Source organism: Emys orbicularis, chromosome 11, assembly GCF_028017835.1.
Source record: "Emys orbicularis isolate rEmyOrb1 chromosome 11, rEmyOrb1.hap1, whole genome shotgun sequence".
NCBI lineage: Eukaryota > Metazoa > Chordata > Testudines > Emydidae > Emys > Emys orbicularis.
In genome coordinates, this window is record NC_088693.1 from 58,156,000 (window position 1) to 58,183,376 (window position 27,377).

Consider the following 27,377-nt stretch of genomic DNA (forward strand, 5'->3'; position numbering starts at 1 on the left):
CTTTCCACAGCCACCTAGCACAGCTCAATTTTTGGCCCAATATAAATAAAATTTGCTTATGCAGTGTTGCAATTCTCATGCTTTTTTCTTACTGCCCCAGCTACTGAAGTCATGTGATTATATCTGGCCCTACTTTTTCCACTAAAAAAAAAAAAAAGTTACTAGCTCTCTGGGTTGTGGAGAAAAGCTTGAAAATGTGAATTCTAAAGGCCCCAAAACTAAGAGGCAAATGAAAAGACCCCCATTTAAAAAAAAACCTCATGATTTTTAAACCCATGTCATAATTTGGGGGGGCCCAACTCATGATATTTGAATGCTTGGAGTTGGAAACGCTGCTTACTTTAAAAAAAAAATTTAAGGGGTTATTTTAATGTAAACATTGTCTTTCAATGTTGTAAACTCACAATATCACTGGAGTAGGGCTGGAGATCCAGAAAATGAAACTGACTAAAGTAAAGTGAAACCAACCTGTCTGTCTCAATTGTCTGAGCTGAGTGAAATGCAAAAATAAACAAAAGGCACAAATAGTGAAACATAAATTAGATTTTTTTTCAACTTCTTATAGCCATAGGCCACAATCCTGCAAAGAATACACTTGTGCTTAACTTTAAGTATATAAGTAATGGGGATTACTCCCATGCTTACAGTTAAGTATGAGTATAAGTGTTTGATGGATCAGGCCCCTACTAATCTGTTCTTCCAATTCAGTTTTATTAGTCATTTGAAAAAATTACGAACAAGGACTCCTAGGATCCTGCAAAGACTAGGTGTGTGTGTAAATTTACATATGTGAGAAGTCCTATTAATTTCAGTAGGCCTATTCACAGCCATAAAGTTACTTGTCTTTTCTTGCAGAATTGGGACTGAGGCAATTTTTCAATGTCTGGAATCACAAAGTTATCACATACAAAAATATCTGTCAGTTAAATAAATCAACCCATTCTATAAAAAGAAGTTTTACTATCGTAAGTAGCTATTAATAACATGAATAAAGAATATTTTTTAAAACTCCATGAATTTTATAGTATATTTTCCCTTTAAAATATATCATTCATATTTCACTTATGTAACAAATAATACTAAATGGACAAGTCTCTTATACATGTTATTTCAGCTATTTGTCTCTGGAGAGAGTGAATGAAAAATACTTCAAACTCAATTTTAGTATCTTCATTTTGACAGCTGTAATATGCATATTAATGAAAAGTCTGAAGTACAAAAGAATGATTCCACTTTGTAAAAGTCAGTATCATAATAGTTCATGATTTTTTTTTTTAAATCCTCTTTTCAGGGCATGTTAGTTTTGTATGGCTTGCAACGCCTTTTTGAAGTAACTTGCAATTGCAAAATAGCTGAATCAGCATCACATCCATCAGTGGACATTGATAGTTATAGTAATACATGAAACACACAGCAAAGGGGACACAAGGGGGGAACTAGCTGGGTGCTGTATTAAGTTTTCATAGCTAGTTTAAAATTGAATCAGAGCATTGCTACAAAGAACAAATACTGGGTATGTATTTTAGCAAATTGAATCAGCTAATTTAATTTCTTTAAATTTAAAAGCACTGTTTAGCTCACACCTTTGAAGCAGTATAAACAGAAAGAGGTGTTTAAAGGGAAAGTTAATAAAAAGAACAAGGGCTGTCAAGCGATTAAAAAAATTAATCTTGATTAATTATGCAATTAGTCGCACAGTCAAATAATAATAGAATACCATTTAAATATTTTTGGATATTTTCTACATTTTCAAATATATGGATTTCAATTATAACACAGAATACAACGTGTACAGTGCTTACTTTATATTTATTTTTATTACAAACATTTGCACTGTAAAAAACAAAAAAAATAGTATTTTTCAATTCACCTAATACAAGTACTGTAGTGCAATCTCTTTATCATGAAAGTTGAACTTACAAATGTAGAATTAAAGTTTTACATTGTTTGTTTTATTTTTGAATGCAGTTATTTTTTTGTACATAGAGCCTACAAGTCTACATATTTCTTGTTCAGCCAATCACTCAGACAAACAAATTTGTTTACATTTGCAGGATATAATGCTGCTCGCTTCTTGTTCACAATGTCATCTGAAAGTCAGAACAGGCGTTCGCATGGCACTGTTGTAGCCGGCGTCGCAAGATATTTACATGCCAGATGCGCTAAAGATTCATATGTCCCTTCATGCTTCAACCACCATTCCAGAGGACGTGCATCCATGCTGATGACGGGTTCTGCTATGGTGACCAGATGTCCCGATAAAATCGGGACTGTCCCAATATTTTGGCGTTTGTCCCGCGTCCCGACCAATGTTTGGTTGGGACGCAATTTGTCCCGATATTTCGTGGCACTCCGCTTTTTTTTTTTTTTTTTTTTTTTTGCTGCGCTGGCGACCCCGCCCCCTCATGTGTCCTGATATTTTCTTCCTCTCCTCTGGTCACCCAAGGTTCTACTCAATAAGAATCCAAAGATCCAAAGCAGTGCAGACTGATGCATGTTCACTTTCATCATCTTGAGTCCGATGCCCCCAGCAGAAGGTTGATTTTCTTTTTTGGTGGTTTGGGTTCTGTAGTTTCCATGCTGTCTTTGAAAACTTGTTTCCATAAATCTCATCCTTTTAATTAGGAAACAAATGCACACAAAACCCCACAACAAAAATAAATGCTTTCAGCCAGTATTACAGTGGAGGCACTTAGTTTCTGGAGTTCACACTCTAGTGAAATGTTGTGCTTCAGAGCAGGAGTTTATAGATGATTGTTTGCATTTAACGATGGTGAGGGTGATTTAGTGAAATTATGGGAAATCTGAGGTGCCAAACAAAGGGCTGGAATGGAAAGAAAGGGAGGGTGGGGTGAAGGGAATGTTCCTGCTTGAAAGACTGGAAAATGGACACTGCTTCCTTCCCATTTGTTTTTTTATAAATGTATAATATAGTCTGGAATAGGGATTTTATGAGTGATCAAGCTTTTATTCCCTATGGCCAAGCCCTTGTTATAATTAAATTCTCCCCTACCCAAACATTTATGTTTATGTATATATGTATTTTGTAAGACTTGTTTTGAACTGTAAAGTCCAGTTTCGTTCCCTACTGAAATCAAAGGCAAATTACTTCAGTGAAAGCAGGATTATTCCGTTAGGGCTGGTCTATACTGAAAACTTAGATCAGCATAGCTGCGTCTCTCAAGGTAGTTAAACTGACCTAACTCCTGGGGTAGACTGTGCTAAGCGGATGGAAGATTTCTTCTGTCGGCCTAGCTACCGCCTCTCAGGGAGGTGAATTACCTGCAGTGATGGGAGAACCCTTCCTGTCACTGTAGTGAGTGTCTACACTGAAGCTCTACAGAGGCCCTGACTGTAACGTTTGAAATGTAGACCTAGCCTTCAAACTCCCATCCCTCTTTCAGTCCTGTGTTGTGTGTGTGTGTGCAATTTTGGTCTGTTTTAATTTAGTGGCTGTGTAAATGAAAGAGCACCACTGGCATCTGTAACCACACACATATTCCATTCCTAGGCTGAGATTTTCAAAGCAGACTTGAAGATTTAGCCACACAGCCCCCATTAATTTTAATGGGAGTTGTATGGCTGAAGTCCTTCACTGGCTTTGAAGATCTCAGCCATGGAGTACTTTTCAGCTGTGTCTCCTAGCACTTCCAAGATGCATTAGCTTGTTAAGACTGGATTTTTCAGACTATGGAACCCTATTTTGGCAAAAACGAAGACCACTGCTGACCAACAAAATATGAGCAATTGAATATGCCCTAGATATACCCTGTGTTTAAAGCTTTGAAGATGCATGGCAACAATGAATTTGATGGAGATTGGGGATCATTCTTCCAGCTGCCTATATCCATACTGGCCATTCTTAGCATATTACACAGCAGATGTAGGTCATCAAATGAGCTATAGAATATATTGTAGCACATTTTTAAAGCTAATTTGGGTGATGTGCAGCAGGAGTTGTTGGTGAGCGTGTTTGTGATCGTTCAGGAAGCCTTAAGACCGACCCAGTTCCCCATCCTGCCCACGGGATGTCATTGAGACTGCTCACCTGCTTAAAGTTACGCTCATGCATAAGTCTTTGCAGTCTAAACCTGTAAATTAATCTTTTTCTTACTATTTCTCCTCTTCACAGAGATTATTCTCATCCGAATAGAGATGGCAGAAATCAGTTCTCCTGCAAATATCAAGGAAAAGGTAGGTTCGAATAATTCGTATAGTGCAATCTGTACAATCCTAAACTATATTTACATACGTATTGATCCCCTGATCTTGCACATACCTATTCAACATGCTTAACTTTACCATAAATTGACTTCATGCATAAAGTTAAGCACACACACAAGTGTTTGTAGGGTCAGGTCTGAATGTTGGCTGAAGAAAAATATCTTTATTTTTCTGTGAGAAAACAATATTTGTCATTTAGATTTCTGTTATTCCCCTACATGACATCACACACTTGGAAACTCCCTTACTGACACATGAAGGGATACCATTCCCTTGAAAATCATGTTTCTGTTTTAAAGTGATGTTCCTACTATAGTTACAGCCTATGTCTAAAGTTACGTTGATTGAAAAGTTAGCAAAAACATTTTTTTTCTATTTGTCAGTTTGTGCATTTGACAGTGTGTGTATGTATAAGTCAATTTCACTGTTTCTCCTGCTTAGTGGTAGATCCTCACTAGCCCTGCACCCCTTTGTAAGGGACCAAGGGCCATAAGGCACATCATTACTCTCTTGCATGGGTCATCTGTACATGTGTTGCAGCACTGCAGGGGAAGCAGGCTCTGAGCTGCTACTCACATCCCCCCTCCACCACAGATGGGGAAGAAGAGGCAGGGTTGGATAGAGTCCTGTCTCTGTTCCCCACAGTGTGTGATGGGTGGAAATGATATATGCTGTGCCTGGTATAAACTCAGCACAGGACACTTCCTACATGTAGCACAGAGAAGACTAGGAGACAGTCTGTGACCTCTTGCCACAGGTCAGGTCATAAAGTGAGGATCTAGCCCATAGTCAGTTTCTTTTTTCCTGACAAGGACTTAGCCAATACCAATAGGAAAGCAGGAAAAAAATACAGAATTTTTTTAAAAATGCTGTAACAGAAACTAGATTTTTTTTGAAAGTCATCAGTTTGAAAAAGTTCAGATTGGCAGTGCCCCTTTAATATCAGAATATTTTTGTGGGATGTTATTTGGAAAAGTGAGGTGGAGCTTTAAATTGGGGACGTGCAGAAAGGGCCAAATTGTGGCCTGATTTATACCCCATGTGTAGTTTCATTAAGACAAATCTGTCTCTCTGTGACACAGGTTCAAGTCAGGAGTAAGTGCATGTTAAAGTCAGCAGTGTCAATTTGTCAGGTAAATACTCCAGGCATATACAGGTGACTTCAGGTATACAAGTATATAGAGGTGTCAGTGATAGCAGCATTAAGTCTCTTGCCTTCACAGGAGTTGCACAAGATATAAAGAAGGGCAGAGCTTGGCTCAAACAGTAGTTTGAAAGAAGCCAGAATAAAGGGGACAATGCAACAATGAAAAATATGCACAAGCCCGATCATATCATAAGACACAGCTATGGCCCATTGCATACCCTTCAGGGTGGTGAGAATGTGACGTCACTCTCTTATCCTTGAGGTTGCCAATGGAAAGAGAGAGAATATAAATTTGAGAGTTTGGATTCCTGAATGAGCATTTTTTCCCCAGCTGATGTAAAATGATTTGTTTAGCACAGGAAAAGTTTGTCCTAGGTTCAGTTCTGCAATTCCACAATTTGGTTGGACCAGCAATAGGAAAAAGTGATTTGACACCAGAAATGCGTGGAACCAAGGTACTGTAAATGCAGCTCTCCCACAGTGGTAGAGAGTTCAGGAGTAATATAAACTGTGTAACAGAGAGAAGAAATAGGAATCTGGGGCAAGTAATCATCTGTTTAGGTATATGGCCATTTTATCTCAGCATTCATAAATAGAGTAATCAGCATTTCATTCAAGTAATACACATCACTTGCAGGTAACTTAGACATTGCCTTTAGTTTCTACAGGCTTGATGAACCAGGACAACTGCTGATCCTAAAGTCTTTCTGAATGAGCTTTTACAGATTATCAATGAAAGAGCCTGATGAATAGTCACATATTAACTCATGCCCACTATATGTCAGTGGAGCTGCTGAGTAAACAACATATGCAGTAATGGCTTAGATTTGGTATAGAAGAGAGAATGAGTTCCTGATGAGTGTTCTCCCCTTGTCCAGCAGTTTGTCTCCCCCTTTCTGTTTGCTTCTCTTCAAATTTGTTTCCTTTCCTTCATATTGAACCTCTTTGCCTTATAGCCCCCAATGGGGAATCATTTGTTTTCTGATGTGCACAGTTGGGTGCCTGTTTTTCAGAATTCATGTTTGTCTTAATTCATGTTTGATTGGTGGAACACTCATCATACTTGAAAAGTTGCATGTCAATATGAATGTGTATTTCAACAAATGAGGGTCTTCCTTAGACCTTGATAGTCTGGAGTTCAAGCTACTCAGTGTTTAATGCCTTTTTCAATGGAAAATTATGTTGGTAAATCCCATCTCTTTGTGCTGGGCAACTTACAGTAATTCCAAATACACAATTCAGTGAATCAACCCAAGTTATGATCATTTATCATGTGACTTAAATTTCAACTCGTTGGTTCCTGTTTTGCCTTAAATTAAGAATGAAGAAGTGCAGCATTGGAAGAAACAAAAGAAGAACTCTCACTGACTCTAGAAATCTGCTACCCCAATAAGGCACTATATGTTGGGTGTATCAAGTGGTTTTTGTTTGGTTGGTGTTTTTTTTCGAAATCATCGGTTATATATGTGTACAGATTTTTAAAGCAAGAAAATTATTGGATCAGTACATTACATTAAATAGTTACTTTTTTGTATCTGTTTTTTTCCGTTATCATTCAGTGTTACTAAATCCTCATGCCAAGGGGAAACGAGGTTAACAGCAGTTGCATCTTATTGCTTGTTTTCTACTACGGAAAATAAAATTTAATGACCCACTACATGGCCAATGGCCATGATACATCTCATTTTGCTGAAAATACACCAAGCGAATTCAGCTGTTTCTATCAGACAATTCTAAAGGCATATCTAGGTTGTCATTCAATAAGATATTGGAAATCTGAGCAAAGAAAAAAACAAATTTGCCTGGCTGACTTGATTTTAATTTTATTCACAACTATATTTTTAAGAAATAAAACAGATCATCAGTTGTATGCACCAGAGGATGTGGATATAAGAAACTATTATACACCTTTACTGTAATCTTCCCCACAACCAAAATATAGTCCAAAACCCATGAGGTTTAGCAGTAGTGAGTTTAAAAATGGTTAATCCAAATGGTGTCCATCCCCCTGAAAAGTGCTGTCTCCATGACCAGTCACTAGTTTCTTCTAGGAAATACCATCTTTATTGCCATTTTACAAGTTGTTTGGAGACTAAGACCAAAATTTTCAAAGCAGGGTACCGAAAGTTAGGGTATTAAATACATATGGGCTCCTAAAGACGATAAGCATGGCCTGATTTTCAGAGTTCTGAGTGAATGTTACCATTGCTGAGATACACTGTGATATTTCTGTAAATAATTCATACTGTTTCAGCCAAAATAGTTTGTACATTTAGTCTGTTACACGTCTTATTGTATAACACTTTTCCCTAAGAGATTGCATAAGCATTGGCCTGCAAAGCCAGGCAGCCTAATGAAAATTTCCATAACTAGTGAAGACTGCTGCAGTTGTGCTATTCCAAAGCTGTTCTGATTTAATTCATCACATTTGGGGCAAAGTGGGCCAAAATCAGCTCTCTCTCTCTCTCTCTCATTGCTTTAACTCCAGAATAATTCCTTAGTGGAGATACACTCACACTAAAGCAAAGTGCACTGCCAATGAACCCCTCTAGAAGAAACAGACGCTCGGTTTCTGGGGTGATGGAGCCCTCTGAGCAGGAAGGAATGAGAATAGGAGGTACAACTGAGTGTGTAGTGTATTCATATGGTACTACCACAGCATGGATCAGTGGAGGTGCTCAAGCTGGGTTTAATAGAGAGGAAGTTTGCAGAGGACCATTCTACGTGACAGGGACTCACTTTGTTCTTGGTCTGAAATAATCAGGATTATTTAACCTTCAGGGCATGCTGCAGGGCCCATCTTCTCTCTCTGTCACTCCCGGTAGCTGAAGAGGTTAGGGCAAGATGGATGCAATTGTTCCTGAGGAATGGAGGTTTTGGTGAGGCAAAATATCTCTTCTGGGGTTGTGTTGAGGGTAGAGTTTTGCTGATGTTTTTCTGGGGGTTTGGTCACAGTTTAGCTTTGATTGTTTTGTCATTTAAAATGTCAGAGGTATCCACAGTACCAAACAGGTGTCTCTGTGTGGTAAAGCACAACAAATAAATGTATTTAGATACATGTGCTGGTATTTAAAACGTAACAAGAATGTGAACAAAGGGCTGTGAGATGGCAGGGGTGGAAGAGAACTCATCACAAGTGAAAGTGGTAAGAGAAGTGTTTAGAGTGAAACCTGCCTTTGAAAAGTTAGACAGTTTTCATTTTCATATTTCATTGTGGCTTTTTAAGACCTAACTTAGCATCTGTTTCATGTGCTTCTGTTGATTTCAGTGGGCTTCATCCAAAGTCATTGATGTCAATGAAAAGACTTAGTTATGTTATTGGGCTTTGGATCAGGCTTTGTGTTTAATGATGCTGAAGAATCAGGCCTTTAAAAAGTGTATATATAGATTTCCATTCTTAGAGTGACCCAGTTTTACTGAGAGAGTCCTTTTTTTTTCCACCTGAAATGTCCCAATGTTTCATTCCATTCATCCAAATATTTGGTTTTATTATAAATCCAAAATATTTGTTGAAGACATATTGCTGTATGAAGCAGAATTTGCTCAGTATTTACCAGAAACAAACAATCCAATGTCACGAGTGTTCAGTGTGATGAACAGTTTTTTGACTGAAGAAAAATGTCAAATGAGTATGGACGCTATCAAAGCTTTTCTTTTGTTCAGAGTGAATGTTAACAACACTTGCTCAGTGTCTTATGATAAACTCATTCATATACTTAAGCTACTGGAAAAAGTCCTCTACCCTGAGAAATGTATACATGTTGCTTTAGGGTCTGATGCTAGCTGCAGCAGCACCAGCCCATTTCTTTTTAAATTGACTTTTGTAGGAGTAATCCATGACCTTAAAAAATGGTTGCTATAAAAGTGTTATCTTCTCCTGCACTATGGCTAAAATGCCTGGACTCTGGAATCCAGTAGAAGTCTGCAGGGGTCCCCACTAGACGATCCCATTGCAAAAATTGGGGCATTAGTCTGAACCACACAGCTTTGTCACTGGCATGCATTAAATAAATACGGAAGACATGCCTCTGTACTCACAGATACCTATATTTTTAGAATCAGTTCAGCTCATGTCTAGGAGAATCTATTGAGTTTAATTTTTAATCTAAAGTGAAAAAAATCCAGTATTGATTTTAGCACTGTTCAATGGGGTTGAAACAAAATTGGTTGTTAACTGGCTTGTTAGTTATCAAGATCAGGCATATATCAGGATGGTAAGTAAACACTTTAAATTAATTGACCGTAGTAGTAACTTTTTTCATGGGGATTGTAGCAGCTACTTACAGAGGTTTCAGAACAGGCATGATGTGTGAGCTTTCAGCTAAGTAGTTTAGTTTGTCATTTTGTCAGGAGTGTATAAACTAACTCAGCGAACCCCAGAGATGTTACTTATTCATCAAAAACTTCCTCTTTGGGGAAGATGCCATGAGGGAGGGAGTAGAAAAGAGAGAAGAAAACAGGCCGGAATTACTGCCTAATGCTTATTGTTAAAGTTGTTAATGCGTATTGTTAAAGTTGCCAGGAGACCAGTCGAGACTAGACAGGAACCTGAAAGACCCAAAAGAAAAAATGAAAATGTCCGCATTGGTTTCTGGTGGAGACATGGACATTTACTGCTACTAGACTGCTTTCACTGTTAGTTTATGCTATATTTATGTATTTTCAAGCTTGGATTATTGGAATAGCCTTATGAGACATGCATCTTGTTTCCATGAGGGTCTCAGGTGGACAGAAGCCACGTATGGCCAAATTTTCAGTGTCCTCCAGCCCTCTGTGGGCATGTCTCACTCATCAAAGTTAACAGTTCTGTACTTTTAAAAAAAAAAAATCAGTTTACTATTCTTTCGGTTGATTCAGGATTGTCTTCAGAGGGATTTCCCATATTTAAAAAAAATCCTACAAAAACAATTAAATTTGTCTGACAAGATTTGTTCTTAATAAAACTGGGGTAGAAATTAGCTACCTTGAAGGGACTTGCTAACATTTTCCCCCTTTTCTGAATTTTGTTGCTACATCTGTTCTTTGCTGGTTGTTGGCACATCCCCAGTAATCCCTGAATTAGGGCTCAGTTCTGCATGTTACTTAGTGTGCACAAACCCCTGTGCCCTCATCGACTACCATTAACTTGGTCCCTGATTCTGTAAAACCTTTAAATATGTGCTTCAGTCTCATTGACTTCAGTGTGACTTAAGCACATGTCTAAAGTTAAGCACATGCTTAAGGCCCCAAGTCAGCAAAGCATATAAACATGCTTAACTCTGAGCATGTACTTAAGTCTATTCAACAAAGCACTTAAACCAACAGGATTTAAACACTTGCTTACAATTAAGCATGTGGTTAAGTGCTTTGCTGAATCAGGGTCTTAAATGGGGCTGTGTATGGATGCAGGGGTCTGTCTGTGCAGTCATTTTTAGGACTTGGGGTTTGTATTTTATGTTTTGATTGTTTTTAGGGAAGTGGTTTAAACTGAAACACAGAGTAGTTAGCTCTTGCAGCATGATCTCAAGGAGAGCAAACTCAGGCTCCTTCAAATCAATGTGGAAACCTGCTCTGTGTCTAGGCCCCAAATGTACAAATGTAGCTACTGTCAGCAAGAGCATCCCAGCTGATCTCATCTGCCAAGATGGAACACATTAACAAATAATTGTCAATGGTTCAGCAAGTTTGTTAACTAACCCCTTAATGCCCTAGAATGCCTGTCCTGCAACCACACGATGACATGGAATCATGAAAGATATTTAAAGTCCTTACATCTCGACCAGATAAAGACAGATGATTATGAAATTAAAGACTGTTGAATAGTGCATAAGCACAAAGGTGCCAAATTAAGACAGCAGGGTCAACTGTAAATTTGGCATTTCCTAACTTATGAGTGCTTTACTTTGCAACTTGAATAATGTTCTTGTAGCCTAGTGGTTTTGTTCGGTATGTTAAGGACCATTATAAAGAGGATAGTAATCAATTGTTTTCCATGTTCACTGCAAGTAGGACAATAAGTAATAGGCTTAATCTACAGCAAGAAAGATTTAGGTTAGGTGTTAGGAAAACTTTCTAATTATAAAGGTAGCTAAGGACTGAAACAGGCTTCCAAGGAAGGTTGTGGAATCCCTGTCATTGGAGTTTTTACAAACAGGTTAGACAAATACCAGTCAGAGATGGTCTAGGTTTACATGGTCCTGCATGAGCATGGACTGTATGAGCAAGGTCCATTCCGACTCTACATTTCTAAGATTCTGTGGTGATTCATGGAGTCATTACAAATATTTGACTTTCTGTTAGTCTTACTTTTAATATTTTTTCATCTTATGGTCAGGTTCTATTGAATAGGAAAATATTTTGAGTTCTCTCAAACAAGGAAATACCAGTATTAATGTAGACTAACTGTAAATGTTTGGTTTTGCAGACTCTCAGGTATTAATGCTATTTCAGTGCTTATGAAAGAAACTATTTCCAACTTCTTGTGCCAATTTTTATCCTGTGTTTCAGTGACAACTATAATAAAATTAATTTACTATGTTTACTGATGTGCAATCATATAAAATATTAAATTGTTTCAACTATTCTGTCCCTTGCTACATATGTGTGTCATCTGGCAAGATCCCAGCGCCAGGCATGAAAGGGTTATGTTTCAATTTAGAACCCTTGAGTTGACCCAGTCTATTATAATCCAAGGAGAATGTGGTCACACTTGAGACACATCTGCTTGCTGACAGAAAGCAGATCCTAAAAACGGCAACTAAATTATGGAATTTCAGTGATGCAAGAGTATTGGACTGCAAAGAGCATTTCTTTCCCCCCAAAAATTCACGCAGCACTGTCTTCATTGGTATTAGTGTTGCAGCAGCTGAATCAAATCATACCCAGATGAGAGTGGGATTCTTAAATCACTTTGAGCAGATCATTGTGAAAATTGTAACCAAACCATTATTATTATGTACAAAATCTGTTTAAAAACAATGTAGGTTGTGAAGCCAAGCATTCAAAAGTTAGGAAATGCCAGATTTCTGGCTGCCCATGCAACCCTGGTGCTTCCATGCTGTGCAGTGTATGAGACACTGGGTTCTATGGGAAAAAAAGCAAGTGATCATGTAATTAAAGACTAACGTAATACATACGTACATGGAGACCAAATTAAGATGATGGGGCAACTGTAAATTTGGCATTTCCTAACTTTTGAGTGCATTACTTTGCAACCTGAATATTGTTCTTGCAGCATAGTGTTTTTGTATGTAATTTCCTAGCGGTTTTTTTTTTTAAGAAGAATAAGATGAAACTCAGTTTTCAGTATGTATAGCTGTAAAAGCCCATCCTGGATCACCGTACCCTGAAGCTTCAGCATAGACTTTACCACTTGAGCTACAGGACTAACTACATTAGCTGGCAGCAGGAAAAGGCTATTATCCCTGTGTGGCAGATAGACTACTGACACCACATGCTGGGTCCAGGGTGGGTGGGGGAGCCCAGCTTGGCTCTCGTCTCTCCTGGGAAGTTGGCTGGGGACTGCTGCCCCATATGGTCCCCCTGAGAGGGGGATGGGATGCTGGGGCCATGTGCCAAGTCCAGGTGTATGGTCCCAGGAGGGAGAGTCTGGCCTGGTTCAGCCCAGGCAAGCTGTCTTCCTGCTCTAGTAGCAACCCAGTGTTCCCAGTGTAGCATGTGGTGCTGCTGCTGCTTCGGCAGTGACATGGGCTGTGTTCTTTAGAATGATCATGATCAGCTATTATTTTGGCAGGCTCAGGAACACAAGGGAGAGAAGGGTAATAGCAGGTTTTAATACCACACTATAGGGATCACTATCACACACACACACACCCGCCCCATGCATTGAACCCTCTTCATAACTCAGTAAGATGAGGGAAAGTGGCACATACAACATGACTTCTGATATAGTACTCATTAGTACAGAAGAAGAGTTGATAGACTTGGACCACCCTAGATGGAACGATACAAGACAGGAGGAGAATAGAACCATCCCATGGGGAAAGGGTGAGAAAAAGGAAAAGGTAGAACTAGGCTCAGGGGAGAAGAGCAGCCCAAGCCTCCAAGAGTCCTGAGATTCTGCACCTCAGAAAGGGCATGGGGAGGAGCTTAGGGGTCAGTTCATGGGACTTGGAGAACCAGAAGCTTTGGGGAAGGAGGGCGACAGGGGCCAACAACAGGGCTGACCCCAAGACAGAGGGGAAGAAAATGAGGCACATGGGCCTACACATTGTACATGGTGTGAAGATCTGTGGACTGAGACCAAATTGTGTGGACATTCCTTATGATTTCTGTGGGTCGAGGATGGAAGGACCCACAAAGGGGACCCTACAAGACTTCCCTGGGACAAACAGGAAAGTAGAGAGTCAAGTGCCTCCTACAAAATGGGGAGGGTGTGAGGGGAAAAAATGCTCTTGGGTAGAGGGAGGAGTGTGACAGAGTGCTGAGACCTAACAGATGGGATTGTCACGCTGTGTGTGTCACTCATAAGCCTAGAATATCTGTTGGGTCAGTGGGCAGTGATGGAAACAACTACAAGCATGGTTGAGAGCACTTTGGGGGCAGAATATCACCAGCTTGAATCATCACTGGCCCGTGGTAGAACCCAATGGAATGTTGACGTCCAAAGGTTCTGTGGCAGTTGGAATGTGACAGTTGATCAGAGAAGGTGGGAAGCTACATGGGGAATAGAGGTGGCCGTGCCTCCAGCAAGGGTGCAGCTCTGTACACAAACCTTGGGGAACATGTATAAACAGCATCATTGCTCACGACAACACAGTGCATGGAAACAGAGAGAGCCCTCCATTTTTGGCTTTTTTTACAGACATGATTTTACCAATTACACCCATGCAACAGCATGTGCTTTTAGTTACTAATCCAAAAATAAGGTGTAAACAGATCTAAGGCTAGGTCTACACTACAGCGGGGGGTCGACCTAAGATACGCAACTTCAGCTATGTGAATAGCGTAGCTGAAGTTGCATATTTTAGGTCGACTTACCTGGCTGTGAGGACGGCGGCAAGTCGACCGCTGCCGCGCCGCTGTCGACTCCGCTGCCGCCTCTTGCCGCGGTGGATTTCCGGAGTCAACGGCAGAGCGATCAGGGATCGATTTTATTGTGTCTTCACTAGACCGATTGCTACCCGCCGATCCGGCGGGTAGTGAAGACGTGCCCTTCGATTCATTCCCTTAGAGAGTAGGCTAGTAATGAGTGCCAGATAATGCTTGCACTGCTATAAGGCAATAATCAATGCATGCAGGATTTCTCAATAAAATAGCTCAGAAAGCTGATTGGGAACAATCAGATTTTTTTGGAACTGATCCCTCTCTTTCTGAAAGTGCTGCCAGTGGCCTATGTTCGTTTGTTTTTCTGAGTTTTTATATTTAAATGCCCAATAAAGCTTGAGTAGCATAAACAAGAGACATATGCAATGTGTTTGACATAATTTTTATTTACTTTCAGCTATGTTGTGTGGGAATAAGAAATTAAAACATCAAGATGGTTTCCAGTGGAAATATTGTATTCAAAACCCAATAGAAGACATCCTTAGTGTAAATTTGAAGTCAATGGAGCAATACCACTTTACATAGGTTGAGGGTTCCATTGACTTCAGTAGAGTGCAGCAGGGATGTATTTGGCCCACCATGTCATTGTTTCAAATACCAATAGTAGGATATTTAATACTAAAAGTTTTTGGATCTTTGCTCTCAAGACTGCATTTATTATGAGTGATAAATCAGAGGACAAGCTTTATACATTCTCTTCGTTTTAGCATATGACTTCTTTTATTAATTAGAATACTTTGCAACCATACAAGGATCCCAATGCACATTACAAACGTGAATTAACAGAGCTTTGCCACGCCCCTATGCAAGGTAGGTCTATATTTTAAACCCATTTTATAAATGGATAAACCAGAGGACAGAGAAACTATGTGACTTGTTCAAAGTCGCACAGTGTCAGTCCAGTTCTTTACTACAGTACAGTTTTGTTGACATAACTATGTTAGGAATGTGAAAAAACAATGCCCCCAGCCGACAAAGCTATACAGGCAAACCCCCTTGTGTAGATACAAGTATGACGACAGAAGAGGGCTTCTGTCAGCATAGCTAACATCATTCAGAAGGTGATGTTTCTACACCAGCAGAAGGACGCCTGTTGGCATGTGCTATGTCTACACTAGGGATCTCCACTGGTGCAGCTGTACTGCTATAGCTATACCACAAAGCATTTGTAGTGTAGACAAGGCCTCCAAGTGGTATGTCCTGGAATAGAAACCAAATTCTATCAATGGAGTTACTCCAGATTTGCACCAGATGTAACTGACAGCAGGATTTGGCCCCAGGAGTTCTGACTACCAGTTTTAATCACTAGAAGCAATTGCTTGTGTTGGTTGCATGCAGTGGTACAGAAGATGTATAGTATTACTTTGTACAAATAACCTATTACAAAACTGCAAGCAATTCAGGTACATATGCATTTTTTTTTCTGAATGACTTTATTTCATCTAAAGGAATATGCTAAAATTGCATATTTTCATCTTTTTTTTTCCAGATCAATGCAGTTCGATCAATTGTTCCTAACAAAAGCAATAATGAAATAGTTCTGGTGTTGCAGCAATTTGATAACAATGTAGACAAGGCAGTTCAAGCTTTTATGGATGGTGAGTATACTGTACATATTTCACTAAAGCATGAGGAATTAACACTAAATACTTTCTAGTTACCTGAAATGTGGGCTGTAATTTTGTTGAAATGTCAAGAACCATGACTGCTTGTCTGTACATTTTCTGTTAATTCCTAGTAATTTTCACCTTCACTCCACCAGTGTTGCCGGCCTGAACTGCCTAATTATTTACTTCTCCCTGTCTTTCCATTTTCTGCCACATCATTCTTTATATGTGGGACTCCCTCCTCGATCTATTCTGTACAGTCACTTTCCTCTCCTCCTTTAACTCTCTCCTCAAAACCCACTTCCATCCTGACACTTACAGGAAATTGCCATCCAATAGTAGCTAGGATGAAGGCCAGTGAGGATCGCTGGTATTATTTACTTATTTATATTTTTTTAAAAATTTGAATGATTAATTTAGGCACATACAATCCATATGTATTACACGCATTCTCCTTCCCCTCCTTGCCTCTCTTGTTTGCTACATTCATTTGTCTCACTTGTCTTAAATTAGAGAGAAAGGATGGTCCAGTGGTTAGGGCACTAACTTGTGACTCAGGAGCCCCACGATTAATTCCACACTATGATGATGTTCAAGTCGATTAGTATCTCTGGGCCTCAGTTCCCCATCTGTGAAATGGGGATAGTAACATTTCCCTACCTCACAGTGGTGGTGTGAGGATAAATACATTAAAGGTTGTGAGGTGCTCAGATACTATGGTAGTGGGGGGCATATAAATAAATAAGATGGATAGATTTGCAATAATATCTTTGGGGAAGGGACAGTCTCTTATTGTGTGTTTGTACAGTTGGGCCCTGGCGCTGATAGGATCCTTTGGTGTTACTGCAATACGTAGAAATAATTCTGTTTTTCATATCCTATTTCAGCCTTTCAGAGATTGCTTCTAAACATTGACCAATAAAGAAGATAAAATGTGTGGCTTGAAAAGCTACAATGTCTCTAAATATAAAGTGAATGAAAACATAAAAGTGAATATATCAGAAGAAGGTTACCAATGATAAAAAGCAAGGATGGTTCTGAAGCAAATGCCAAGATCCCCTGAACTTTGTGTGTGTGTGTGTGTGTGTGTGTGTGTGTGTGTGTGTGTGTGTGTGTGTGTGTATTGAAATTTAAACATAGATTTGAATTTTGCAAATAGCCTTTACCTTTATAATGAGCTGAACCAAGTCTCCAGTGAAACATTGGAGCATTCCAAATCTGGAGCCAGCTTCAAATTTTACAGCTTGATCCCATCTTTAATGATAAATGAAGACATTTGTATTTAAATAACAATCCTTATGTAACACTAATATATTTGAGTTCTCATTTAAATCCTTTGATTTGTAAAAAAAACTATTTTTACTATGCTTGGCACACCATTAGGAAATCTTGTCAAATCTCAGGGTGTTAGGACTGCTTTAAGAGTTGCTATATGTTTACTGGTTTCAAAAGGCCTAGGCATATTCAAAAACAAACAGCAGCAGCTGGGTGGTCTATGTAGCCTGATTTCAATACAGTATAACCCATAGAGACATTGAGTATCCCACTGTATTACTCACTTTATATACATGTTGTTTAAAAAGGAGATATTTATAGATGTAGGGATATAGATATATATTTCTGTTTTAGAATAACTGTCTAAAATATATGGTCCAAGAAGCATCAGTCCGCCTAGGCCAGAAATTATATACCAAGATACAGAAAGCAAATGTAAACACAAAAACTATATACACATGCATCAAAATTCTTCCATCAGATCCAGACGGTGCATCTTGATACAGGCATCCTACTCTCCATTTATCACTGCCATTGACAACAGTTGGATTTTGATACATTTAGCGGGTACTGGAAATCAGAGTCTATATCTGCCCCAACATGGATCTGGGTGAATGAATTAAATCGAATTATAATGTTTTTTTATTTTATTTTAACTAGCTACAACAATTTTTCCTAGTTGACGTATGGCCTGGGGAAAGTGGGGGAATTTATTTTATTTTTGTGCTTCATGGTTATTCAATATTATACAGTGAGAGGTTGCTGTTTATTTTATTTATGTGGACCTATCATGTTTTAAATAATTGTCAGAGGCATGAGTGCTGAGTAGGTGCCTCCTTGTCATTTTAGAAATCTAAAGAAATAAAGCAAATAAATGTTGTTAATTCCTAATGACACTTATTTTTACCCAGTCATACAATTTACCACAGACATGATGGATTAATTTAATGAGTGTGACATTGCTTGAGTCATGTAAAATTAGATTGTGCCCAGTACTAGTCTGTATACATTAAGGAACAATCCTACATCTACAGGGATATGTGTTAGATGAACTGAAAGGTCTTTTCCATCTATAGATTTATTTTTTTAAAGGGTTGTCCAGAATATACATAGAAAGCACATAATTGAGTGGTGTGTTATAAAAAGTTCATGGGCATATGTTTGGATGACCATGTTCTTGATGAGTGAATTAGGCAGATCATCCTAAAAGAGTGCCAATAAAGCCTTTTTATTTCACCATCATGTCTTCTGAATATGACAGATATTTCACAGGAGATATTAGAGTAAAATGTTAAGTTTTTAAATATTTTTCTTTTTAAATAATCCTCCACCAGTGTACCACCTAGGCTGTCTTAGAGAGGCAAGTACCGTTAGTAATGAACTAGGCTACCTTGGTACCTTTGGCCGCAATGCATCCTTAATTTAAAACACATGAGCAAAGCACTTAAGCATATGTTTTCAATGGGACTTAAGCAGGTGCTTTGCTGATTCAGGGCCACAAAGAGCATATATGCTAAGCAGCCTGCATGCTATAGTCTAATGTGAAGCATAAGAGATTTCAAACCAGAAGATTATAGATATATTATATAGAGATACTCACCATATACAAGTTTGTGTCACTGTTTTCCTACCATGAATTTGTCTAATTTAGAGAATTTCTAAGAAAATTTTTCCAATCTTCAAAATAGAATGATGGAAAAAATACTAGTTATGATAGGGAGACAGGTAGATGCAAATAATAAAACTATGCATGAACTGTAAATCAAATAAATATGACATTGAGGAACATAAAAAGTGAAATACAGCAGATTGTTTCTCCAACATGTGAAACACTTGTAAAAACAAATGGGAACATAAGAAACATCACCTACCTAGGAGACCGGGAATCATTTCTGAACACCGTGGTTTTTTATCACAGCCAAACTTTTGTTGAAGTATTTTTATCTTTTCCTACTTTAGGCAGTGCAGCTCAGGTACTAAAAGAATGGAATATGACAGGGAAAAAGAAGGTAAGGACTCACTCTTGAGAGTTAAAACATTAACACCATTTATCAGCGTTCTGTAGTAGAGTGTAGCAGCAATCATTGTTGCCAAATCTTGTGCTAATTTGCTAACATGATACATGATTTGATCCACATCTGTATTCAAAAGGCTTCAAAGTAAATGTGCACCTTATTTTCTAATTCACCTCTGTTATCTCTCTAGATTGCTGCTCAGGTAGGGTTTCCAGGTCAGTAGGGTACACACATGGGAACCAAACTCTAGAAATACACAGAATGGCTCGCCAAAATAGTACACATACACTGCACAAGAAGCTTTAATATATACCTATATTCCGGCCAGCAGCAGCCCCTTGCAGAATCTCCAATAACCACCCAAGGTAGGCTATGGCTGCCAGGAGTATGAATAATCTGTGTTGGGGCAATGTATAAGGATAATTACCAAGTCAGGATCATGTAGATCATGCCCCAGATGTCTAGGACTGACCCTCACCCTCAGATTGGTTCTCTAAGGGTTACATCACGGACTACCTGGGGCCATGGATTCTCAAACTTTTGTACTGGTGACCCCTTTCACACAGCAAATCTCTGAGTGCAACCCCCCTTATAAATTAAAAACACTTTTTAATATATTTAACACCATTATAAATGCTGGAGGCAAAGCAGGGTTTGGGATGGAGGCTGACAGCTCGCGACCCCCCACATAACCTCACGACCCCCTGAGGGGTCCTGACCCCCAGTTTGAGAACCCCCGCTCTAGTGCGCACCTTCCAGAATGAATCCTAGTGGTTTTGTTTATTTAAAACAAACAACAAAATGCCATTGTGTACATACTCACTAAACACGCTCCGCAAGGAATTAGTCGCATTACGAGGTCAGTACTTTTGCTTTTGACAATTATGAACTGCTCAGCCAGTATGATTGCAAACTTTTGTGGAAGCAGCACAATTCAAAGCAGGTACTTGAAAAGAAGCTTCTTGTACTATGATGCTATCATGGTTTAAAAATGCAAATATTCCAGGCAGTGAAAAAATAAATGTGGTGTAGGACTCTAACTTCTGTGCATATTTCATTTTATTTTTGTTTCAAACAATGTATATATTCAGTTGAACAGATAAAGCATATCACAGTACACCATGGTCTGTAAATATCATTACAGCGATTACAGCTTGTGAGGCTTTTTTCAGAACTGAAGAGAATGAACAATTTATTGCTCATATTTTGAGTTAGTTTGACCAATGCTGAGTAATGTTTCTGTCCTTGAAATATTTCTCAATTTAGAATAATAAAAGAAAAAGAAGCAAATCTAAACAGCATCAAGGCAATAAAGATATGAAAGAGAAGAATGATAGAACTGAAAAGGTTTCCCTAGAGCCCCAAGAGATATATAGCTGCCATCTGAATGGATGCGACAAGGATAACTCTTCCAATGACTCTGCCAATGAGAAATCAGAAGTCGTTTCTCATGAGAACAAAAGCTGTGGATTCGAGGCGGTGGTGCAAGCACATCCAGAACTCACAGGTCAGTGTGCTCTGCAGGAGGCACCTTTATAGCCAGGGCTGGGCCAAGCCAACATGCACAAAGAACTTGGCACCATTACTGAAGTAATGTTAAATTTAATTTTAAAACATCAAGCAGACAGCTGAGTTTGGGCAAAATAGGCCCTAGTCTTACAAGGAGAACCAAGCCGGAGGACCCTACATGGGAACAATTCTCTTTGCAAGATCAAGACCTAAATGTCCTTATCTCAAGAGAAAAAAGGACTAAAGTCTAATTAGACTAGTTGAACGTGCCCCATCACCAGGCAGTGTAGGCAGTTGAGTGTATGAGAGAGACAGCAGTGACAAGGCCCCACAAAACAGCCCAAAGTGACTCTGGCTTTAATGGACTTATTGCTTAGTCACAGCCCCTTCTGCTTTTATTTACATACTGTAGTCCCTATCTAGGTGAATAGCTGCAAAACTCCCAATGACTTCCCTGGGACCATCCTCTGGCCCTACTGCTGGGAGATTCAATCTGGCAGCTTCTCTGATTACATGCTGTTCAACCAGGATTTGCATGGTGTCTCTGGAACTCCTGGAGGCAGTGATGAAAGTTGCCGTCTCCCACTGTGGGGCTCTTTTGAAATGAGGTTTGTTTGTTTTTTTGTAACATCAGTGAAAACAAACCTCAGCCTTTTGGGGAGGATACTCAATGAAAGCCTACATGCCTTTGCCTTCAAGTATCCTTCCATAAAGTTCATGTTTATTTTTAATTGTACTTCTTGCTGATACGTTTTTCAACTCCTAGCATTTCAAAACTTCTGAAGGGCCTAGATCAATGCCACTGTTATTGTTGTTCTTGCTAAATCTTAAGCAATACATAAAAGTTGCATTGCATTAAAGGAGCTTACCTTGAAGTCACTTTGTTCATGATTACAAACATGCTACTCAAACCAAACTTTAAAGATTTATGCCAAATATATAGCTGTCCTGAAACTGATTCTGTGCTACTTATAGAACACTTTGGTGTCGGTGCCAACCTCTGGCCAACGAGATACAAATTCCAGCAAAACAGAATAGCTGAGCAAGGAACTCTGTCTTGAAAAAGAGATGCATGGGTGAGGTGCAGCAATGTTCTTATGTTTCAGCAAAGGCTCTCAATTCCTATAGCTAGAAATGTGTTGTGACGACGAAGTTCCAAATTTCCATATCAAAGTATAATGATCATTTATTCTGAAGTCTATAAATATTCATGTAGTATTATTTTCTCTGTAATATCTGGTAATGGCTACAAATACATCAAGCTGCCTCAGTAACTGTCTTGGAGGTGCCATCAAGGCTGGAATTTTCAAAGTTGGCAAGGTGCATGAATACAGATACACATGCCTAAGTGGGACTTAAGTTTCCATGAAATTTTCAAAAAAATGGTGGATGTGAGTGCAAGGTACTTGTGTGCTTTGAGGAGAGTGCCTATATTATTTGGGACGTTGTGTGTGTGGCCAGGGGGTTAGGTGTGTTTTCCATCTCTTTCAGTTGATGCAAACAAAAATTTTATATGTATAAAATAAAAACATGTAAAAAGATTTAAGGATCCTTCTGTCTGGCAATTGCAATTAATGACATTGATTTCACAATTCTACTATAATTTTACATGTTAATATAAACGAAAGTATTAACCATATCCAAATAGTATTAATTATTTAATAAACAAAAGTATAATTGCAAATTTTCTGCAGCAGAAGCAGATACTTGCTTAATTCTACTATGCCACCGAAACATTCAAATTTAGGAAAATATCTTCCTGGCAACATTCTGAAATGTGGTGGAAAGAGTTTCTCCTTTAGTTCACTTTCAACTTGAGCATGAGGAAATATGTTGATTCTATAGAAAAGCGCAGTAGCAGCCTTGTTTCGGTCAAAGAAGCAATATATATACATCTTGCTAAACACGTATAGAAGTGAAAGGAATGGTACACATCAAAATGTTGAGTAGGATCCCTGAGAGGTCAGCTGCCATACTCTTGTGGCTTCTGATCAAGATACATGACATGCATTGAAGAGCTGGAAAACAGTTTGGAATTAAGTCTAACATTTCTAAGCATCTTGGTTTAGATGTTCCCTTTCCATTGTAATCTCCTTTGTTTTGTTTGTCCTTCTTTTTTTTTTTTTTTCACTTGCTTCTGTGTTTTCCAGTGTTCATGTGATACTTTTCCATCAGACATTTATTAATGCTCTCAGTTCTGAGCTCTGCTCTGAGCAGTACATTTATTTGGTTTCCTAGACACTGGGTCCAGGGTCAGTTTCAGGTGAGGGGGCATTTTAAATGTATTTCCAGCTGTTCAAGCCTGAAAATTATCATTTGAATGAATGAACTTAGGCAATGACAAGCCTGGTGTGACTTTGTGGACCACAGTTTTAAGCCAGAGGCCAGTGTGCCTATGTAAGTTTTCTGACATAGGGACTAGGATACACTCCCTGTTCCTATTCATGGAGTTTCCTCTGAATCATCCTGTCAGAGGCATGGGTCTAGGCAGGGCTTGTGGAAATGGAAGGGGATTCCCTTCCGCAACCATCAGATGCTCATGATCTAATGAGGACATTGGCTTCTGCTCCAGGCTCATATGTCTCCTTACAGCTCTTTAGGCTCCCCTCAGCATTAGGTGGGTGAGGCAGCAGCATTAACTCCCCTGCCTCCCCTTCCCTGACTTAGCTTCCTGAGCCATGAAATCCTCAACACACAGAGGGGTTTCTGGGACCAGAAGGGAGAATGCAGCAAAGCTGGTTGTCTCCCCTCACACCACATTCTACTATCCTACCTGTTGTGGTGGAAGGTAACCCGTTGACCACTGTCTTTGCTCACCTAGTGGTAATGCTATTACTGCTGGACACAGTCCATTGCTCTTTAGTTGAAGTACCTTTTTTTCGTTGTTTCTTTAAGAAACTTTTTTTTTAATTGAGAGTTGTGATATAACAGTCAGCAGATTATAAAGCTAAGAGAAGGTTTAGAGTGAAGTCCAGCTTACTTGTTTCTTACCTGGCTGGCCACTAAACACCACATAAACCCGCAGCACTCTCCCATTACTTTGTATTGTCTTAATGTTTAAGTTTCACATGCTTTATATAATCAGCACTGACTAATGGGGAGGATGTGTCCTGGCCCTCATTGACCTGCTGGAGGAATTGAGGGACTGAGACTGGATCAGCTTCTGTAGCTGGTCATTGAGGGCCTGGATATGTCCTCGCCATTGGCTGCTTCACAGCATTACTCCTGGAGCATACATCTCAGGCTCAGAAGTTCTCAGCTGTCCCAAGTACCTGCTTGAGGCAGCTGATGTGGGGGAGGCAAAAGTAGTTCTCAGTTACTGTTATGATTCCTTTAATCATGGGCACAGTCAGGGCCCCAACCAATCCCCAAAGCAAGTTAGAGTAGCCACTGGCCTGCTGCTGGTTGAGCCACATGGTCCCCTGGGGACCTTTCTGTCAACCAGGAATGCCTTACGGCGGTGGTTCTCAAACTTTTGTATTGGTGACCCCTTTCACATAGTAAGCCTCTGAGTGTGACCCCCTCCCCTTATAAATTAAAAACACTTTTAAATATATTTTACATCATTATAAATGCTGGAGGCAAAGCAGGGTTTGGGGTGGAGGCTGACAGCTCGTGACCCCTCATATAATAACCTTGTGACCCCCCTGAGAGGTCCTGACCCCCAATTTGAGAACCCCTGCCATATGGTTTCCATCAAATGTGCTCCCTACCCTGAATTGCCATCTGCCTGTCCCCTGCCAGCCCTGACACACACCTTGTAGCAGGTGGCTCAGGAAGGTCTGTTGTCAGCTTTACACAGGATTCCCTCATACCAGGGCAGCTCTAAGGTCACTTTGTGTCACTCTGGCAGCACATAGTGACTTTTGCAAGGCCCAGGATCTGGCCCCTGCTGTCAAATCATTATTTATCATTGCTCCATTCCTGCTGCTCTGAGACCTTTGGGACTGCTCCGTCAAACAGCAGTGTCTCCCTCAAACATATTTGGTGGCTAATACTTCCCAGTAGTTTTCATCTGCTGTGTTCAATCACCACGATGCTAGATGGCCCTTTCTCCATTTACATCCAGCCACAATTTGGCCTTGTGTATTTCAAATACTTCTGATTCAACCATTTACCAGAGCGGGGATAAGGAATCCCATTGCAGTTGAGACACTACCTGGGGACAGTTATAACTGGTACTGTACATTAAGCAGCTGTTATTTCTCTTTTTAGAAAAGGCTTAGCCCAATGAACACTAATTGTGCCTTGTTGAATGTGTCCATTTAATGAATGATCTTTCTCTAACATGGTGCTTTCAGTGATATCTTTCTGCAGCCATACCACCTTTTCCTATGATCTTGTAAAAACTCACAGTTTAAGTATGGTCATGTCATGACAGTACTTAGAAGATAAACTGTCAGATAAAACCCAGCATGGTACTAGAGGCACTGTGCTGCTGCAGGTGCCATCTTTCCTGTGAGATCTAAACCCAGTTCTGGATCACACATCATTAAAGATCCTATGGCATTGTTTCCAAGGGCAAAGGTGTTAACAGTTACTCTGAAACAGCCACCATTTAAAAGAATGTCCTAAAAATAGCTAAATATCAGCTCATGTAACCTCTTAGGCACTATAATTTAATACTAAACGTAAATCAGGCTGAAAAATTTAAAGCGCCATATTGCCACTTATTGTGGGTTTTGGACTTAGCTGAAACCGGCCTGGACCTGGCTTGGCACAGGGGGCTGGACTAGATTTTGTGAAACTGGATACACACATGCCATTTTAAGTCCCACTTTTCTCAGTTGTTTTTCATATGTAGGGCAATTGTGCTAACTTCCCCAAACTACCTGTTTACATCTCAAGAGAGCTTTTCCTCAGCAAACGATTCTGTCAAGGCAATTTTTTTTAAAGGTTTTGAATGTCAAGGTGTTATAAAAAGATAAAACACACATTCCATGGTCTGTGGCGCAGCTGGAGACTCAGAGTGAGTTTCTGTGAGCGTTCCATTACTAGCATGTCTGATAAACGCTTAACCATCAATACACCAGAGATCACATCTTAGACTAGAGTTAGTGTTCCAAGCCCTCATGAAATACAAAATGCCACAAAAATTTACTCTGTTAGCTCTTATTACATAAGTCATTGATTTTTCATTTAGATGTTTGTTAGAGTCACAGATCCCTAACCTTTGTTGTAAGTGTTGCTGAGCTGGCACAGTTCTGCAGGGATTTGATGCAGACTTCCCCAAACTACTTTAATTTTGCTGAATTTCCTCAATTGAACTTGAAAGTCTTGTTGCAACATGTTTAGATGTTGTTTGCTGGGCTATGTCGATATCTTACTACTGGGCTTCAAAGTACAGTAGAACCTCAGAGTTACGAACAACTCAGGAATGGAGACTGTTCGTAATTCTGAAATGTTCATAACTCTGAACAAAATAATATGGTTGTTCTTTCAAAAGTTTACAACTGAACATTGACTTAATATAGCTTTGAAACTTTGCTATGCAGAAGAAAAATACTGCTTTCCCTTTATTTTTTTTAGTAGTTTACGTTTAACACAGTAGTGTACTGTACTGTATTTGCTTTTTTTTATTTTGTCTCTTCTGCTGTCTGATTGCGTACTTCCGGGTCCAACTGATGTGTGTGGTTGACTGGTCAGTTCGTAGCTCTGGTGTTCGTAACTCTGGTGTTCTACTGTAGAACATTTGACATTTCAAACAAGATGCCAGCGTAAATAACAGATGAAATATGTAAATGGTAGAAACTATTTTTAAAGTATAACCACTGGTCAAGGTGGGTTTGTTTAAGAGGAAAGGCTTTTTTCATTTGTCATTTTTCTTTATGAATGTCCAAAACTGTTAATTAAGTTCAATAATAGTAATTTTGCACTTAAATAAAGAATATCAAAGCCCTTTACAAACAATGTGACCAATGTCACAAAACAAGTTGGGACAGATATGGGAATAGAATCCAGGAGTGCTGACTCCCTGTCTGCGGCTTTAGCTGCTAGACTGGTTGCCTTAACTACCTATTAAGACTTGCAGAAGGTTAAAGGTAGTCATGTAAGCGCCGAGTTCTTGGCTCCTACTCCTGTGTACAGACTACTACATCTGAATTGAAAAGGTGAAAATTTGCATATACATTCTGCATAATTAGGACTCTGACGGTCTGATATTTCTTGTTTCCACAGACCCCTACAAATTTTTCTAACTTGGCTATTTTTGTGTATGTTTAATTCTTTATCTTCTCCAATATACCTTCTAATCCTCTATAAACAAATAAAATGATCACAGCATTCTACACACCACACATTCATACTTCAAATATTTTGCGGCCTGTTTCTCCCCTATGCTACTCCAGTCTTATGCAGTCTTACCCCTGTCTAGTTCAGGCCTACGATATTTGACGAAAGATTAAAATGAATGAAGTACATAGCTTATGGAGTAAGATATTTGTACCATTTCAGCATAGAAAAGTCAAATCTCTTTATCATTTTTTGACTGGTGAAACACAAAAATCTGCTCAAATTGGTTTTTAATCACAAAGCCATTGTAATTCTGTTCTGTCA

At 39.3% G+C, this 27,377-nt stretch overlaps 1 protein-coding gene across 1 annotated transcript in view; it reads left to right on the forward strand.

Annotated features, from left to right (window-relative positions):
• The first annotated feature begins 2,499 nt into the window (after window positions 1–2,499).
• SPATS2L (spermatogenesis associated serine rich 2 like) overlaps window positions 2,500–27,377 on the forward strand; it is a 60,224-nt gene continuing 35,346 nt past the window's right edge. Inside the window, exons 1-5 of the mRNA XM_065413572.1 lie at window positions 2,500–2,537; window positions 4,133–4,194; window positions 15,906–16,014; window positions 19,258–19,307; window positions 20,580–20,820. Coding sequence (XP_065269644.1) covers window positions 2,522–2,537; window positions 4,133–4,194; window positions 15,906–16,014; window positions 19,258–19,307; window positions 20,580–20,820 — 478 coding nt within the window. The 5' untranslated portion in view covers window positions 2,500–2,521. The remainder of the gene's footprint in view (window positions 2,538–4,132; window positions 4,195–15,905; window positions 16,015–19,257; window positions 19,308–20,579; window positions 20,821–27,377) is intronic.